The sequence below is a fragment of the Pogonomyrmex barbatus genome, unplaced genomic scaffold (genome assembly GCF_055798465.1).
Source record: "Pogonomyrmex barbatus isolate J1 unplaced genomic scaffold, ASM5579846v1 scaffold7, whole genome shotgun sequence".
Classification (NCBI taxonomy): domain Eukaryota; kingdom Metazoa; phylum Arthropoda; class Insecta; order Hymenoptera; family Formicidae; genus Pogonomyrmex; species Pogonomyrmex barbatus.
This window is the reverse complement of record NW_028297171.1, coordinates 6,081,957-6,102,319: the sequence shown is the minus strand read 5'-3', so window position 1 is coordinate 6,102,319 and position 20,363 is coordinate 6,081,957. Positions and strand designations below refer to the sequence as shown.

At 40.1% G+C, this 20,363-nt stretch overlaps 1 protein-coding gene across 3 annotated transcripts in view; it reads right to left on the bottom strand.

The window, feature by feature from the left end:
* Positions 1-20,363, bottom strand: part of svp (COUP transcription factor 2) — a 180,935-nt gene that overhangs the window by 97,505 nt on the left and 63,067 nt on the right. For 2 of the 3 annotated variants that reach the window (XM_011645629.3, XM_011645630.3), the window contains exon 1: positions 18,700-20,357. The exons of the other annotated variant lie outside the window; for it this stretch is intronic. In XM_011645629.3, coding sequence (XP_011643931.2) covers positions 18,700-19,051 — 352 coding nt within the window. In that variant the 5' untranslated portion in view covers positions 19,052-20,357. Of the gene's footprint in view, positions 1-18,699; positions 20,358-20,363 lie in introns of those variants that run through there. 3 annotated transcript variants of the gene reach the window in all.

Here is a 20,363-nt window from a genome sequence, read left to right as displayed (position 1 = left end):
AACAATCGCAATTCTTTTTAATGAGACGCAGTTATCAAATATGCGGTTTCTTTGCACAAATTTATGCGAAATTATTTCAACGAGTGCCGATGGAATTCATGTATAAGTAGGTATTACGACGACGTAAAAGATCGCGCGTACTTCATAAGGATTACGTATACTCGTCGGAGGATCGGATCTTGGGTGTAGCGAACTCGACTATCACGATCGATGGCACGGCGTGTATACACATAGATAAATAGTTAGCGCAGAGCTAAGTCGGCAATTTATATCGTAACAGAACGCCCGCTGCGCACGAACTTTCAAATCGAGATAAAGAGGTGGTTTCGCTTGCCGCAGTCTGTAAGTCATTCGCGGGCTCACCAATACTCTCGTTCTCTCGCAAGAATCCCGTGGATGCATCCGTCTCGTCGTAGAGGACACAATATCGATAATACGAGCGTAAAAAAAGCCCGAGGCGTTGCCATGATCCATAAAAAATGAATTATATTTCATTTTATTATTTATTTTACTATTTTATTTATTTTCGATACACAATATCGAGATGAGGTATTTTGTATCGAGTCATAAATTTAAAAAATTAAGAGATTTTAATATCGGACATTTCTGCAATTTCGGTAACTCAAAATTAATCGAGGAATATATCGACGAGAAATTAAATATTGATGTATGAGATTAAGAGTATATTAATTAAACATGAAAATCTCTGTATACTTGTATAAAAGTACTTTGGATTATTCAGCACGTAATACGGAAAATTACGATTGCTACAAAGACTATTATCGCGACTTTTAGACCAACGATCATGACTCCGGCTTCTCTATTTTCCTCTTCGACGCTAAATGAGAAAATAAGCTCGTCGAAGAGAGAGAGAGAGAGAGAGAGAGAGAGAGAGAGAGAGAGAGAGAGAGAGAGAGAGAGAGGGAGAGAGAGATCAAAGGCGACTCAGGCGTACTAAATCTAAGAGTCCTCCTCGTTTTTAAAGCTTAAGCTTCTTGGTGATCGTACCGACGTCGTCGTCATTGTCGCTGCCGTTATTCCTGTCGTTGCCAACGTCGATGTCGTCGGTGCCGGCAAAAAACGAAGAACGGGCGGAGGGAGAAAAAAAGACGGAAAGAGAGCCGGGTCGCCATAACTACAAATTGCATCGTTACACGCAAATTACGCGATTATTCTGTGCGAGCCAACCACCGGGCGACCACGCAGTATATGTGAGCTCCATGGTAGCGAGAGAGCCACGGGAGAAAGAGAGACGGAGTGTGCAAGAAATACCGAGCGAATCTAACGAAGAGGGGAAGAGAGAAAGAAAGGGAAAGAAAGAGAGAAAGCTCGCGCGCAGCACACAACTACCGTTTATACTTTCAGATTGTAGCTTGCGAGCTCGCCGCGAGCTCAAATTGCTCGCGTCATTGAATTTTCATTGCTCGGAATAGTCCTTCGTGGCATGGCATGGCATGGCATGGCATGGCATGGCATGGCATGGCGCGTTCCGAATGCCAACTCTCGGCAGGACAAACCTTCGCGATCGTGCGATCGTCGATAGAGACCGGCGAATATATCTTTTCCCTTAATCCTTTCAGACAGCATGATGTCATACGGCATCGCTCTCAACGGCGGGGATCAAAGCACTTTTGAATATCTAAGATATATATATATATATATATATATATATATATATATATATATATATATTGCCTTTTAAAGCTCACTCTTTAAAATATTACTTATAATTTTCTCAGTGTTCTACAGAAAACTCTATAAATAATAAATTTTAAATATATATATATATATATTAGTATTATTATGATATTTATTATATCATGTGATACAACATTACTGATGAGCATCCCAAAATAAAAAATTCTCCGTTGCATAATTCAAAGTAATTTCTCTCTTTCAATTGTGATTTAGTTTCAGATATAATCAATTCTCGATAATTACAATTTTTCCCTCGTAAGAAAATCTTTATGGATGAAGAATTGAAGATCAAGCCGACATTAAAGCGTTGAAATATTCGATTTTCTTAATTAAGATCCCGTTTGTGACGGAAGAGTGAGCACGGTGTTTACGGTTTATTAACATTACGACGGAGACTTTGTTGTTGCTTTCCGTAGCACTTGACAAAAAAGATGCCGCCTGGAGGGCCTCGAAAGGCCAGATCGGCTTATTGCCGCGCCTAATGAGAAGTTGATTTAGTTTTAATAGGTCGCATTGCCCGTCGCCACGGTAATTACATTGCAGAACCAACGCGATGTCATCCTCGTTGACGCATGAACCTATGGCGATTGATCAATTCGCACTTTACCGTGACGAACGGCATTATCCCGTGAAGAAAAATGGAAAAGTTAGCGAAATTAAGATTCAAAAAGCACTGAGATGTGTAAAAGAAGTTGCATAAAACTTGGATGAGAATTAAGCAACAAAATTCAAATGATAATAACATATTCATCAATATTACATGTATTATTATATTCATATTCTTGTAAACAAGAAAAGACTAGCGTAATAAAACTATCTTCTTTTGCATAGTCTTGCATTAATCGTTTTTCTTTTGTGTATCTATTTAATCGTTTTTCTTTAAACGTAATTGTACATAGATTTTTTTTTAGTTCAAATAAATTAATTTTTCAATTTTTTAACTGCAGAACAAGTTCGATAAGTATCGCTCATGAACAAATTAATCTAGTCAAGATTAGAATAATATGACAACAAAAAGAGATAAAATATGCTAGACAGCTTGACGTTGCATCTCAATAAGAAGCAAGAGGCTCGTACGAAGATCGCGAGAAAATAACTATGTTTACGAAGAGGCGAGTAAAAAGGATCCAGGAATGTGCGCGAGAGTCGGAAAAGAGAATCTGAGAATGGAATGTAGTGAAACACGTAGGGAGAGAGTGATGAGGAAATATTAACTCCTTGAGTTCTTTCTTAATCTTTTTCTTAAACAAACGATATTTATTTCAGTTTATTGTAACATATGTAATATCTGAGTAGCTCAAAATAAAAATGTTTCGTTCAACAATATTAAAATTTATAAAGCTTGCTTTAATACGAGTAATATCTTTTATTGGAAGTAATTCATTACACACACACACACACACACACACACACACACACACACACACACACACACACACACACACACACACACACACACACACACACACACACACACACACACACACACACACACATATATATATACATATATATATCAGAAGTCTTTCAACAAGATAATATTAATTTTTTTAACTTTATTTTTAACTTAATTTTTTTAACTTTTATTATTTCAAATTTCTAATTATTTCTGATTATTTTAAATTTCCCTCTGTTTTATCTGTTTCTTTGTAGTATTATGTATAACATACAATAGTGTACACATCGCGTGCCTTTTCTCATTTGAGTTAAGATACGAGTTATATTAGACACAAAAGATTATTCGCACACACATTAAATTTTGCGAAGGTTTAGCAAAACAACAATTTCCGAAAAAGATGTCTATCTTCCTAATCATAATCGTGCGAAGCGAGCATTACGGCTGTGACAACAAACCACACGGTGTTTCGCAGACACTTTTCTTGCAACGAGCGTTTCCGCTTGTCATTATTCGTACATAGAGTCGCTTAGTAATCCCAAAGACGTCGCGCGAGTCAACGTTTCGGAAAATCATCATTAACGGTCTCCTAAGCGGTTTAATTAAGGATCCATCATACCTGGGCAATGAGTCACATGAAAATTCGTGATTTTTCCTGAAAAAATTGCACGACACGGTAACGTAGAGTCATCAGCGATGAGACACGAGTCGAACGGACCATGATATGCGATTATGCCAAAGAGAATTGACTGATCGTGACTCATGATCGCACTGTCGCGATGTCGTGACTTTGCAAAATGCTTTCGTCTTTGTAGACTTTAGACTTATTGCAAATACGATAAGTTTCAAGTTGCTGATGGATAGTGTAATAATTTAAATTCATTAAAAATTTATCTAATTAAATATAATTCTTTATGTTGCTGCTGCATATTAATAAGAGAAATAATGCTTTTTATGTTCAAATCTGTAATTAAATTATAATTAAAAATTAAAATTTTTGAACTAAATTCTTAATTACTGAAAGATTTTTAATAAAATGTTTATAATATAAATAAGTAAAGTAAGAAACTACAATGCAATATTATATTTTTAAGTATTTAATATTGTAAAAACCAAAAAATATTAAAAATTATTATATAATAATTAAGAAAATCTCGTGAGAAAAAATTGTATTAAAATTTATATACAAAATATGAGATTACATTAAATATCAATATGTATCTGCAAAAATAAATAAATATAAAATCTGGACATGCATTACTAACGATTGCATTCATTTATTTCTGTAATTATATGTTCTGTTTTACATCAATGTATACAAGTTTCCATTGCATTATATAACTTCATATTAATATACACACAGTTTCAAAAAAATGCGGAAATGATTCGTTATTATTTCATTGCCGAGTACTACGACAAAAATAATAGCAAGTTATCTTCACGTTTCGCTTCGTAATTATTCAGCTATGTACTTAGTCGAAATGCAGATTTTTACTATATCAGGTGACATATATCAATTAAGTAGTTCACAATTCTAGATATGAAATAGATAAATCACACTATTTCAATTAAGTTTCACGTAACGTGCAGATAACGATCAAACAAGTTGTCATTATTATGATCGATGGATAAAAACTGCATATTACATTTCGTCTCGGTCATTTTTTTTACACAGAACGAGGCGCTAATCGCGCTGATATCGTCGACGAAAGTGCAGCAGAATCGATCCGCGAGCGATCCTCGTTGGTGATGCTCGCTATGAAGACGTGAGTCACGACGTTCGGAACGAGCGACTTTGTGGCGAATAATGACAGTAATTATAATAATAAGACCGACAAGATATGCAAGCGGTGGTATTAAGGCCAAGGGATAACGATTGCGGACCACGCTCTTCTACATTATAACTGCTGCATCACGAGCTTCCCTTCATTATGATCTCGTTTCGCATGCTACATTCTTAATTATTTGTCCTTGGAAAGTAGAAGGTGATAGATTGAATTAGCAAGCGTTTCCGGTTCGCTATGCTCGTGATGAATCTATTAGAAAAATATTACATACGAGCATGAAACGACAGATTTAAAGCATTTCTTCAAAATCTCGTGTGTTTTAAATAATAAATTATTAAAAACTACATGATACATACATATATTTTATTTAATAAAATAATTACTTCTTCAAGAAGAAACAGCATAAAGCTGTATTATAATTTCTTATTATTGTATATTAAATAAGTTAAAATATCGAATATTGTTTAGTGAGAAATTTATGTTTTTTTCTTTTTTAGTCAAATAAAGTATTTTCCACACAAAAAAACTAATAGTATTAAAAGTGTACATCTTAATTACAGATAAACGTTACGGATAAACGTTAATGTTTAAAAAATAAATATACAATCAGGCTCATATTTTCAGTTAAAAAAGACAAATGAAATGAATTATACGATAATATGTTTTTTAAATGAATCGTTTTCGTTACGTTCAATTTTCCTAAATAAATCGTTTTCGTTAGGTTAAATTTTTCGGACACAATATTCCTTCACAATATTCCGGCTATTTATTAATAGGGAGAGCGAACAAGCGGTGGAAGTTAGTATGTAGGAAGAGAATTCGCGCGCGATTCGGTCAGTAACGTTTCGACTCGGTCGCGTAAAATTAACGACATTGTTATAATTAATTAGCCCGACCAGGCCGACGGCGGAGCGGCGGCTAGATAGCGGCGGTGTGCGAGAGCGCGGAGTTCGTTAGCGGGATAATTGGTCACAGAGGATGCGTCCAGGTAAGTCGCGCCTTGGTAATTCTATGCCGTATACACACGTACACGCGGTGCTGTGTCCGACGTCCCGACGATGTAAGACCTTGCCGCCGGTGCATGCTCTCTTAGGAACAACCGGAGCCTACCCGATGCACGGTGCATAGCATCGTTCGCGAAACAGAAGGAAACATAACTTATATCGAACCTCTTTCTCTTTCCTTCCTAGAAATTTACCTAAAAAATTATAAATTTCCTCCCATATAAATAAATAGATTATAAACGACATACGAATTGATAAGATATGTCTCACTTTTGAAATCTGTAAAAAATTAAATTTTGTATTTTAATAATCATCAATATTTTGCTCCTCTTTTTTTTTTACACGTTACTTTTAGTTGTTTTTTTCCACTTTCACGTTTTGTTTAGTCTCGTGATTTCTGAATTCACTTCTGAACAAAGATAAGTAAGAAAGTTTCTTGGTTTTTCGATGTTCCAGAGATGCTGGCAATTTGCTAGATAATATAGGATATAGTTATAGTTTTGTTCGTCGAAGGAAGCTCCATGAACGTTTATTCGTGCATCTGCATGACCAATTGTCGCTTTTACCTATGCCCTCGATCCTTAAGATTGTAACGATCAAGAAATACATGTCGAGATTCTCTTCTGGAGAGAGATGAAATGTTGTTCGACGATATTGAGCAGCGCGCGTAGTTACCGATTAGAAAGTCCGACTCTCGTAGTCGGATACGCTGGCAGTGTAAGATAGTGTTTAGCGGGCGTCTTAGCGAGATCAAACGGCACGTCGCACCGTGAATCGCCGTGATTCAGGCTCGCCTTGTATTCCAGAACGTTACCTCGATCACGCGGAACGATTATTATATACTCTACTTTCGTTTCATACGTAACGCCTTCGAGGTGATCGCACCGCGCGACGTATCCTTATTTACATTTGCATGATTGTAAAATATTCAAATACAATCATCCGAATATCAAAATGCATCTCGATAATTTGATATATTTAGAATAGTCTGATAACTGTGCAAATAAACATTTCTGGAAATCAATAATTTACGGGTTTACAATGTTCCAAGAAAAAAAAAATGTAAAATGCAAAAAGTCGATTTCAAATTATTCTTCTCATTTCTATTAATCTGTATAAATCATTACAACGTTTCCTTAGAAATATGCAACTATAAATATCTAACGATGTAAAATCTTCACAAGATTATTGATATTTCTTTATCTGTAACGAAATTGTCTATTTCTTAAGCAACTGCAATCTTTATCATTTTTTTTTTATGATACTGACTTAAGAAGATTCACATTATGATTTGACCATGTCAATCGAAACGCCAGAGGCTCATCGAGAAGGCACGTTTTATTTCCGCAAAACACTTGGACCGCAGAAACGTACGCTCCACGTGGAAACGAGATTAATAAAGATTAGCCAAGTCGGAATAATATAGCATGATCTCGTTAGAACGATTAGCTCGCGGGTCGCTCCGGCTTCTTCCTTCCGCGCGTCGTTCCAGACGTAAGTCCATAAGTAAGCGTAAGACTCGCTTAACGCGCAAGGGAATGAGGGACCACGAAGAAGAGAGGAAGCCCCTCGCGGTTGTATCTTAGACCGCGCCACCGGAATCAAATTTCCATCCTGAAGAGAACGACGAAACTTTCCGGTGTATTTACAAATGGCGAATTCAACAGTGAAGAGAAGAGAGGATTAATATACTTTTAGATATCTCATTATATACAATATGTATCGAAATACATATTGTAATATTTTATATCCGTTTCACAAGTCTTAAAAGTAACAACAATTTTTATTATTTTAATTATCAATTTGTGTAAAAATTTTCAAATGTGATTCTGTGATTAGAATTCCTCGAGAGTTCCGAATACTGTTTTACGTAAGAAATCAAAGCGTGGGAATATAAGAGGTAACTCTCTTTCACTAGCAGACGTAAAGCTACGAGGAAAACAAACGTTCACTTTCACTCAAAATAACATTTACAAAAACAATTTTGTTAATTAAAATCGCAAAAACGGACGTACTGCCATTGTACAAAGTGTACATATGTATGTACTATGGATATATTAAAAAATTAAATGTCTTCCATGCGTATTTCAAGCCACGCTCGTTTATCAGACTACTCGCGAAACACACTGAACTAGATTTCCGTGAGATGATTATTCTTAATCGTTCCTGGAAACGTATCTTCGCTCGTTCCATTCCCCGTTTATTACGCTCTCCATTGTCCGAGTAATTATGCCAAAACAGTTCGGGTTTTGTAATTCGCAAATGCACGGGAATGAAAGAGGGTGAGTCTCGTTTGGGTGAGTAAGGGGAAAGATAAAAGCGGCAAAACGTACACGCTTTCTGAGATCGCTGCGTTCTCAAAGGTGTAACGTGACTCGTATGAAGTGGACATCATTCCACGACAAATAGTATCCCTGTTTTAAAGACCAGTTTACTCGTGCTACGGGTAATTACTATAATCAAAATCGCATGGATATTCTTATAAGTAATGTTTACGTCGGCCACGTATCTCCACATGGAATTCACTCATCGTACAACGACTATTGTTCGAAATGCGAATAATCTCACAGAAGCATTTTCGGAATTTTATTACATTTAATGTAATCGGTAATAAACTTTGCATTAATTCTACATCTTTACCATATAGACACAATTAAATTTCAATAGAATATAAACGTTTGATAATAAACTCCAAATTTAATATAAACAAAATAATAAATTCTGAATTTATTATCGTCACTTTTTAATTAAATTACTAGTATAATTTTGTAACGTAATTAATACAAATATATTATATATATTGAGTTTGCATGAAAGATTATACAGAATTATAATTCTGACAAGCAAATGAGACAACATTACATTCAGTTAGACAATTATTTGATTTGATTAATAGTCAGGAAGCATAATTGTTAAAGTACAGAATATATAGATATCAGATATCAATTGTTTGCAAGCGCTTCAACCGCGATTCCCACCGCAACTACGTCACGATTTCATTCACGGTGACATTTCCCCGCGCGGTCTCTTCGAGAACAAATGAAAATAAATGTAATCGGCTGTATCCTCTGGGAACGACATCGAGTGCTCTTGTCACTCTTGCAAAGTGCAAGGACAAATGTTCAAGGCCGTGTGACGCCACCGACACATCGCGGTTGAAGAAAGTTCAATTGCGTCCATCAGAAATGCATCGCAAAAATGCAGAGACTCAGGTGTGTCGATAGTGTCGAAAATAAAGAGGTTGTTCCGTCGCTGGGATAATGACAGGGCGTAACATAGGTACCGTGTGAAACAATGCCTCGCCGCACAATGTGAAAGGATATCGCATGCATTGAGTCCGGTTCATCCCGAATTCATTCATAAGATTCTACAATTCGCCTGTCGATTTAATGATATTTTTAAAGATTATCAAATTTAATTTCGTTTAAAATTTTATCCCATTAATACGAAAGAATAATGTTAATATAAATCAAAATTACATGCACAATAATCTTACTGGAAAAAACGCTTAGATTCATTAATTTTATTTTAATATATAAAATAAAATAAGATCATGAAATTTTTAAAAAATTCAACATTACGAAATTAGTAACTGCAGATGAGAATACGAGTGAGCACATTAAGATAAGGAGCGAGTATGTACGCTAAACATTAAATAATTTAAGAAAGTTTTGCGTCAAGGACCGAAAAAATCCAAGGTCAGGGATATACGCACACGAACGAACAGCTGATAATTGTACTGCTCCCAGAATTTTTTCTCGAAGCATAGGAAATATTAGCTCGACACACAGGCCTAAGTTATCGATAAATATTAACCCAACACAAACCTAAAAGTCGGCATTCAGTAGCATTGATATCAGAAACAGACAGTCGGTATCTCTGATCTACGGATCGTCATTGAGTTAATTAGATTCAACGAGCGTGCAATATACATTGAATATAATCGATTGAGTTCCCTCTGGAGTTTTCGAGGTAATGATCGAACCAATATCGATCCGATTTATTCAAGGCTACTCATTCTATCTTGAGTCTCGTCAGCTTTTTATGAAGATATAACATTTGGACCATCTGGTTCGCCGCAAGCCAAGCTGCAAATATCCATCATCGCTTAACCTTTGGTCATCCTAATTTCAAGGTCGGTGTTCGATGGCATCCGAGGGTTAAGCCTACGTCCGCGGTAACGCAGGGTCGAATCCCGAATGACTATTGCGCAATAACCAAAGACAGGGAATCTTGTACGAGTCGTGCTACTTGGAATGGGAGGTTCCCGGGCTCCTGTAATCGGCAGATTAATGTTCATCTCTCTCTCTCTCTCTCTCTCTCTCTCTCTCTCTCTCTCTTTCTCTTTCCTTCTCTCTCTGTTCGTCTGGAACGCCTAATCTCAAGCGACGGCCGAGGATCCGTCCGAAGGGGGTATCGCGTATCATTCGAATTGTTCGGGATCGTCAAATGGTTTAATTTACGACGGGTATATTTGGATCCTTGGTCCTTGACGCGATCGAGTATCCGGCATTCACGTTTCTCCGAATAGAGACCGGTAAGATCTCTCGAAATCGGACACACGCGTTCGAACAGGTCGAACTGGTCTCGGAACGTTAACGCCTTCGGTCGTCCGGGGTGTTGTTTCGGGCTGGTGAGATAATACCCTGCGGGACATTTAACACAGTTGAAGGTGCCGGCGAAGGGTTCGCATTATCCACTGGTCAGTTGACCAACGACCAGTTTTTCCGACCGCGAGCACAACGCCCGCGGTCTTTCCCAGGACTTCGCCAACGTGTCCGTCCATCCCTTAAGAAGACTTTTGCGAACACGTTTGCGATCTGTCGAGGAAAAGGAAAGATGAAAGAACGCAACGGTGCGAGAGAGAGAAAGAGAAAACTGATAATCGTTAATCGGACGAGGCCGAATACAGAAAGGGAGAGATGCAGAAGAAAGATCTCCGACGCGAAGGGGACGCGAAGGGGACGCAAAGGGGTATCCGGTTTTGGAATCGGGCCGTTGCGTCCCGGGACTGAACCGGACCGGACCGGACCAGACGATCCTCGCGGGATCATTAATCAAAATATTTACGCGCAGGGACGTGCGAGCGTCCGGAGAGTCGCTCCGACACTCCGTCTTATCGATTATCCGATGTCACGTTCCATACGGTATTTTCGGTATTCAAGGGGTTCCATACGGGTGCCCGTTAGTCCTGAGCACGAAGGGAGAAGGGTATCGAAGGAATGAAAGGAGTTCGTCTTGTCAATCTGATCTCGACGTCGAGCCTCACGATCTTCAGTAATTTATACCTCACGACAGCGTGTAAACGTGCGTGCGTTTTTTTCGTAAGTTCCCCTCCGCGCTTTGCTAACGCTGACGCTGGGCCCTCTTCGTCATTTTCAATTCCTCGACGATCGCACCGTGACGCTCGAACCGGTGAGGCACCTCTCTTTGGGCACGCTGGCACACGGCCTTGCTCGGGGCCTCGTAAAAGTCATAATTTATCGCCGGTATACGGCATAATGACTTGACCACCGCTTTAATTATAGCTCATTCCCGTCATCCTCAAAAGTGCGTCTGTGCGTCTGATCGCCACGAGCATTTCGCGGGATCAGCTAATTCCTATTCTCGTATCAATGAATTGATATGTTACCTGTGCAATCCTCATCTTTAATAATTGTAATTAAAGCGAGTTACCCTTGTAAACACTAGATTTATATAAATTAAATTTAACATATATATTCTCAAGCTTACACTTATGCCTTATAATTTATTCTTTCCCATCCTTTTTCTGTTATTATTATTTAATTTTAATAGTAAATATAATAATAACAATTATAAAAACAATTTCATATAATTAAAATTATAATTTTTATATAATTAAAAAAAACTAACAAGATCATATACAGTAAAGAAGTACTTTACTGTTAAATTATATGCTTTACTTGTAACACGAACAAACATTATCTTAAATATCCCTTATATAAATTCAAAAGCAACGCTTAAAAAGTTAGAACCTAAGAAGAAAATATTGAAACCTGATCGAGACACTTTTAAGACAAATACGAAGAAAAAAAGTCACATTTTTATTTGGCGAGGTGACACATTCATCTTATTTATAATATACGCGTTTCTGCTGCACAGCGCTGCTTTAACTGCTTCTTACAGTCCTTCAACCGCTTACTCTCAACGTCGCTGTTGCACCTGTTACCCGCGGAATCTCGCACGACTATCCCATTCCGGAATGCATAACCGGTGTAACGCGTGCCGATCGACGTACCAATTGACGCACGGCGCTTATGTAATCAGCATGATGCCGCGGAAAACGCATTAACGAGCGAGTCCGGCGCGAGAAGTCGTGCGGGCTGTCATCATTCGATTCTTCGATTGCTGGATGATCGCGTCGACGCGCACCCAGAAGCGAAACGGGGGATGAACGGGGCGCATCGTTCATCGTCGTCGACGATGCGTCTCATTGGAAAGAAATCGATGGAACGCGCCGCCGATGCACCGTACGCGCGCGTTCCGCATTGAACGTTCATTGGCGTAATCGGCCTGATTGTCGGCGATCGCTTTATTACGTCGGCGGGTTGATTTTGATGTCAAGCGATGTCAAATGGCTGCGAGTTATCGTCAATTTGCCCGGTCGATCAAGACGAGTCTGACGACAAACGCGTCGAACAAGAAAAATGACTCAAATCTCAACACACGCAACGTCCGAGTGTTGCGAGTTCTGACCGTCATGGATTCTTCCACGCAGTAATAATTTTCGGTTGCGGTTGTAAAAATCACGACATTTATAGTTATGCAAACACAAATCTTAAACTGCTTCTGCGAGCGATTTAAAAAAAAAAATAATTTGTCATTTCTGATCTGGATACGCGCACACGACTCCTATTGCGAATAAACTTCTCCGACACTCTTTCATCCCGAGACCTTTCTTCGTCCTCGCGCAGTCACCCCTGCCGGTGCAATCAAACCCTATTTCACGGTGAGGGTAGAAAGGCCGTGGACGTGGATATAATCACGTTGCCTCCTACGCGGGGCGAGGGAGGGAATTCGCGGTGTTCCGGGCAATTAAGATTACCGCGAACAGAAATTATCGTCGGATTAACCGTGTTATTACGGCACCGCTAATGCCACGGATAGGCGCGAGAGCCCTGGCAATGGTAAATATCGTTACCGCGGTTGTAATTGGTACACCAGGGAGAGAGTGACTCGCCGCTGTAACTCGAGCGCTCAATTAAGGGTCCGATTCTTAACCCGGTTCGGCCCGTTCCTCCTCGCCTTCAACCATGACGACTCTATATCAGTCGTATCGCGGATTAATTCGTTGCGGTATCACTACACCGTTTCCTGTAGACACTCGTTATCACTCTGCCATCATCTGAATTTTTTTACGTAATAAACTGACTCTCGCTTAGGTCCGAGAGACATTTCCATGTAACTTTTTTATTTAAGAATCTTAATTCTATTCCATTTAATTTTCCTCTTTTACACGCGCTATTGTTAAACAATTCCTGATTGAAAAATACGTTCTTGTTTTTCCTGAATATCTGCACCTTGTATTTATAATTTAAAATTGATATCTTGTAAATTTTAGTTTGTAATATATTTCAGAACGTTTTCTGCTTCATTTAACAAACGAAAAGACAATACCGTGAAAGAACAAAAGAGCCCTTTGTAAAGTCGTATGGAAGATCGGCGGATGCACGAAGACGATCGTTTCAACTCCGAGAAATTCCGGCGAGTCGTATCGGGTGCATTGCAGTGCGAGTAATTAGAGAAGCCCCGGGTTCATTAGGATATCTGGTCGTATCTTGGCGACAGTTTCCGCCACGCGACCAACCGACCGACGGTAGTAATGCCCGTAGTAATTCAATGTGGAAATCAGATGAACATATTCAAATTTCAAATTTTAGAGAAGCAATCAAAAATACTAGAATTAAACATGCCATTTTATAAAAGAACAAATAATAATAACAATATATTCTTATCATAAAATAAATGTACGAGCAAAATGAACTGCGATATCGTTAGAGTCCAAGTTTCATAGAAAATCAATATCTCATTTGGGTCTCGTCAGATATTCATATTTTAATTAGATAAAACCAAATTATTATCACGTATATGTAATAATAAATTGTGTCTTTGAGTCGACAGATGTTTATTTTTGATTAAATTGTTACCTGACACGGCCTGAAAAATGCGTACGGCCTCACGGATTGTCTCCTTCGTGAACAAAAAATACGATAAATTCATTATAAACGATCGCAGATTAATAGTCGGTACTGTAAGTAACTCGTTCATCGGATAAAGTCGGCTGGTTCTTCCGGCATGCCTAACCGTCAATTATCCCGCATAGCGAGAGAACGGGCCCTTCGGGAAACGCGACGCGGCCGGTTGGTTGCAGCCCCGCGGATGCATTTCCGCGTACTTCGCGAATGAGCGAGCGCGATGGTGGTCGGCCGACATCTGGCCGACGTGGCCGGGGCAATTCGTGAAATTCGTCGTTACACGGTGCACAGATTACGCGCGGTTTAGCCGAGCCGCCGGAAACGGTTTACACATTGTACACGGAAGCAATTATCGCAAGCGCACGCCGCAGTAATCGAGTCGGGCGACGCGCCGACGTGCTTTAATTACCCGACAGCTTTGCCCATTCTCTCTACGGCTAGCTCGGGATTTTTCCGTACGTCTAATAGATACGTAAATCGCAAAAGTGTATTGCTTGATAATGCATTACGTAATAATTACAGTACAGTTATAAAACAGAACGCGACATTTGTTTCCTTATGTGAGGAACATCGAGAAGAAATAGACTTGAAATTTTCGCAAACATCAAAAAAAAAAAATATTGATTGATAATAAATTAAATTCCTAATTAAAATGAAAATTTTATGAATTAATGAATTAATGCATGCCGGAAGAACCAGCCGACTTTATCCGATGAACGAGTTACTTACAGTACCGACTATTAATTAATGAATTATTTTAATAAAATAAATCGAATTTCTAATACAGTTACGAACAATTCAAGATTCTATAAAAATTATTAAAATCGAGTCTCTCTTGAGGCGTTCGTATACATTTTCCGCTTATTTTCAAATTACGCAACGATCGTTTCCATATTATTTTGTGCTAATGCCAAAGCGCCTTATGGAGATCTCCAATCTCAATATCGATCAACCGGAGTAAAGTACTTTTTCAATCTATCCAAATCGATCAAGGTTCGAGCCGTCATGCGGATCCATCCATCTGTCTATCTCTCGCTCGTCTCCGCTCGGTCAGCGTTCCAGCGCTTCGGTATCCCATGATTTCCATGTGATATCCACGCGTGTTACGTGCCAGATCCCACGCACGGCCTCGTCTCCGTCGAGGGCAATACACCGAGTGAACCTAACGAGATTTCAATAGCCCGATCCTTGCTGTCGGTTACCGCAAATAGGCTCGATCCTGCGGTAACGTCTAGCGAGCGATGAATGCTAAGCACAGAAATGCGGAACCGCTCCACGGCGAGAGAGATAATATGCGGTAAATAGAAGAATGTTATGAACTCACATGGGATATTCACGCGTTGCTATACTTGCTACTCGATCCGCCGGCGACGGCCACATTATCCCTCGGAGAGGAGGGGGGGGGGGCAGCACGAAAGCAGAACATACCGTTTTAACGCCCGGTAAAAATAATTTTGACTAAGTGAAAAGGATAATATATTCTCCGCCTTAATAAAAAGCAGATATCATCTAATTATCGTCCGGCGAGGAGAATAGCTATAACAAAATTCATTTACGTCAAAATGATTAATTCGAAACGTTTCGACGCGAGAGGCCGCATACGAATTTTAGATTGTTTCAACATGGAAACGCGTACGCGCGAAGGTTTCCGAGCTATAGAACGAATATTTTTCATGTAGATCATTAATATAATTCATCGCGGATATCACGATAATGACTCATCATTTCAAAGACCGTAATACCGTAGAAAATTATCATTTCATATGTTTACGTATAAAGATATAATAATAAGAAAATCCATTACAAGTATCGCAAGTACAAACGTCGTTTGTATAAAATTTTCATTTTTAATTTAATTTGCGTTTACATTTATCGCTCAAGCATTAGCAAATTGCACTTAAAATTTTTTTCACGTATTTCGCTACGACTTCGACGCATCGAGCAAGTCGAAAGCGAGAAGGACGAAAAAGGAGGAACCGCAGATAGCTGCGTGTCATTAATCAAGGCCCTCGAAGTACACTAAATCACCCACGAGATATAAATTACCGCGGGCAATCTGGTATCAATAAGGCGTAATTCGGGATAATAGGGCGTGCGAGAGAGGGCGGACGCGCGGGAGGATATATAACTCCTGATTTCCGAGGGTGCTGTAGATTTCGATTAACCCGAGACCCGTTCGCCTGTCCGAGCCGAGTCGCGACATTTCTCTTCGTTACTCTCCTCTCGTCTCGAGCCTTCGATCCTTCGCCTTCGTATAAATGATTTAACAGACTGGCGTGTGTAGAAGCCAGCTGTTCTCTACCACGAATGCGAAAGCGACTATCACAGCGTAAGAAAACATCGAAATCACGAAAGCTAGTTCAGACGTTTGACCAATCATTCTTAGATATTTCAGAGAAGACTTGTTAAGTATTCGTCAATAAATTTTAAGAATTTATCTTAAGAATGAAGAACACTTATTAGGCATATAAAATAGAATCTCGCAGCGTGAAATTACACTTAATCTTTAATAAATCAAAGTTTATTCTTTTTCTTGTTAAATTGTTTGATAGGAAGATTCGATATTACTAAAATGTCAATTTGGATTTTAATTCAAGGGAAGAAAATTATTACTATTGCAACAGAAAGTGAATTGTAACTTCAAATGTAATATTTAGATCCGTCTACAAACAGGAGTAAAACATAGTCTTATTTAAATTATATTATTATGTGATATCACGTATTAATTATATATACAGTACCATTAAGTTAAATGGCAATTAATTCAACGTTTGATCCTATTTTGTAATTACCCTTGTATAATTACACTCGTTTGAGAATTCACAAAAAGCGCAGAATTGATCTCGATACGATACAATACGGTACTCCGATATGAACGAAGGAAACGGTGCAAGGCGTATGTAATATTCAAATCAAAGTACAGATTCGAAACGCTCCTCTTGTGTCGACAAATCGTGAGATTCGTCGGCGCGATATGACAAGCGGCGCGGTGCGGCGCGGCTAATTAGTTATCCTTGATACATCTGGCCGATGGATAATTAGCCGCTACGGTTTATACGCGCGATAACTCGCCGCGCGCGCGCACGTTCTCGACGACCCGCTGGGATTTGTTTCCGCCCGTGAAAACAATTTGTTTCTCATTCCATCGGAACCGAACCCCGTCATCATCGGCGCCAGAATGGGATAAACCCTTCCCTCTCGCGCCCGCTCCTCCCTTTCGACGTCTGTCCTCGTTCCTCCCGCTTCATTTCCTCGGCCCTATTACATCGTTATTAGGCTCGTAACAGACGTGTAAGCGTTCCGGGGAACACCCCACTGGGTTATTAATGGTGACTCTTTGTTTTTTCGTACTCTCCACGCCCGATGGCCACGGTGTACTCTTTTTCTCTTCCTCTCTCTCTCTCTCTTTTTCTTCATCCCCTTCCCTCCCGCCTCTTCACTCTCAGCCGCCGTTCTGCTTATTGCCTTCTTCTATCACTCGTAACTCGGCTCTCTTTCTTCCTCTTGTTAAATAGGGATTTTTTTTTTCTACCTTTATCTCTCCGCTTCCGTTCCTCCCATGAACATCTTGAATAAATTAATGTAAGCGCGAGCATTAAGGTAGGTGTCAGGCATTCTGATGCGAATGAGCTTTACCTCGCGTGGTGACAAATTGGTGCCACAGGTAAAGGAATACCCGTCGCGCCCCACGATACTCATGGCAAAGAGAGAGCAGTCGTCGAAAGGGCGTGCACGCGCTTCTCCACGTGGAAGAAAAGAAAAGTGTCGCGAGAACCCACCGCGGTAGAGATTTCGACGGTCGCCCCATCCTTGCCATATGTCTGTTTCAGTGCGCGTGCTACCGTTCATGTCGCCCGTTGCGGAATCCCCCATGAAATCTTTTCGATGAGATCTCAGATCTCTACCCTCGATCGCGGACAAAATTCTTATGGTTATGATTCCATGTATCTCATCTATTTATATTTCAGAATTAATTATACATTAATTTTCTTGTGCAAAGAGAAAGGGAAAAAGGAAATTGCTAAATCAAATCGATTAATCTAAATCTATCTCCACGATTTTCAAACGAGAATAAAATATGCAATCAAAGATAGGCAATCAAATCGAATAAATAAATCGATCTCTTTAAATCGATCATTCGGGTTCAGATTTTTTGTTTAATTTTAAAATATTTTATATATTATCTGTATGTATATAGTTAAATAAAAAGAAATATTTTTATATATTCTGACACTTATATCTTTTTCAATAATTAAGTTGACATATAAATTATTAACGCGAGTTATTATTGAATTTATTTCCTGTATCATTTGCCTACTTCGTTTCAGCCTACAAATGTTATCTACCGGTAATAAAATACCATCGTAATTTACCCAATCTCATATTTATCGACTATAAGTATTTGTTTATTATCGCACTATCAACATGATCAATAGAGATATATCTAACGATTGCCGCAACATTAATCCCCATGGTCATCGAATATGTCACTGACGGATAAATATACACCTACTAAATCGTCCCTTAATCATCACGCAATCACGAAGATACTTTCGTGCACTTTCTCAAACGGGAAGAACGCTCCATGAACGACTCACCTTCGCAAGTGAATTGTCCGTAATGTTTGCCGCTGCTTTTGTCCCCGCAGACGACGCACTCGATGTTCGGCGATTTATCCGTTTGCGAGCTGCCGGACTGCGAGCTGTTGGCTTGGCTGCCGGGGGTAGTGCTGGGTGGCAAGGGATCTCTCGAGGCCAAAACTGAGCCGGCGGGTACCAGACAGGTAATATCCTCCGGCGTAGCCGAGGGCGTCAGATGCGCGGGCGGCATCGGCGGCGGCGGACCTACTTGAAGGGGCCCGCCGCCGCCACCGCCACCGCCGCCGGCTGCGCCCAGGGCGGCCCCGGGGTCCCGCGAGGCCCAGGAGGGCGGCGGCGCGACCAACGCCATCGAGGCGGTGGTGCCGCGCGCCGGGAACCCCAGCTCCAACGTGGTGGTGAACTCGGGGTGGTGGTGTCCGGCTGGCACCCGGCCAGGGAACAACGTCGCCGTCGCGGCCGGGTAAACCACCCCGGCAGTCGCCAGGGCGTCCGCGCCTACCGTCCCGCCTCGAACCACCCTGCCGGTTTCCGACCCGTGAGACGCGATTCAACCGACGACGACGACGGGGCCGACTGTGGATTCAGCTCAGTCCGTTTCAGCCGGACAATTTCTCGAACTGAAGCAGTCTCTATTCTTGAGAAATGCAAAATCTTGGAGTACAGTCAATATCCTTGACAATTTAGACGTCAATTTGACGTTAATATATCAAATATCGCAGTTAGAAGTCACGTTTTATCTTCACTCACTTCTTCACTGTCCTGAACTTCTCGATAAATAACCCATAATCGCGAAACAAACTGTACGAGAGATATCCGACACCTATCATAGTTGCAGAAAATCACAGATCGAACCGACGCGTCTGTTCTCCAATTATCGCTTGAATGCTTGAATTGTATACGTAAATACTTATCGATGAAAGTCAAAGCCTCATTCTTTAACACATTATTTTTCTTCTAAATTATTCTTTTTTATTTTTGGTTCTCCAATCTTCTTCAAATCTTCAACTCGATAGTCCTCTAGTTTTCCAAATCTTCAACTTGATAGTTCGAGATCCACAAAGAATCGAATCCTGTCCTGTATTTCTCGATCCTCATGAAGATATCGCACTTAATTGAAGATTATTGTTCCACGATTCCAATCGACTTTTCTATCACTCGCAGATTGCTTACGCTGCAACAATCACGAAATCACGTCGCAAGAACCGCCGGTGCATGAACAACAATCACGAGTAACGATGTTAAATAGTAACGATCCTCACACTCGGTCATGCACTCTGAGGCACTTCACTTTTTTGCACGTGCACGTTGCGATTCCCCGAAAAGAAAGGGGAATCTCGCATTTTAAACACCACACTCGCACCGACACCGACCAAACTATCTCGATGACAATCGCCAACCCTTTGAGAGTCAAGACGACGATACACGAGAGCCGCCGATGGTAACAGAAAGGAGAGGGGGGGTAGACAAGTTTTAAAGATGAAACTGAAGCGGTTCAAAGCGATCGTGTCCTTCAGCACCGCTTGACATTTCGTGCTTTGGCGCGAATTGGAGTACACCTCCTTAGAGCTCCCTCATCCGTATCCACGAGCGTGTCTACGTATATTCCCGCGTGCGTACGTACGTGCGTGCGCGTATGCAGTCGATATATCGTACGGCCGTAA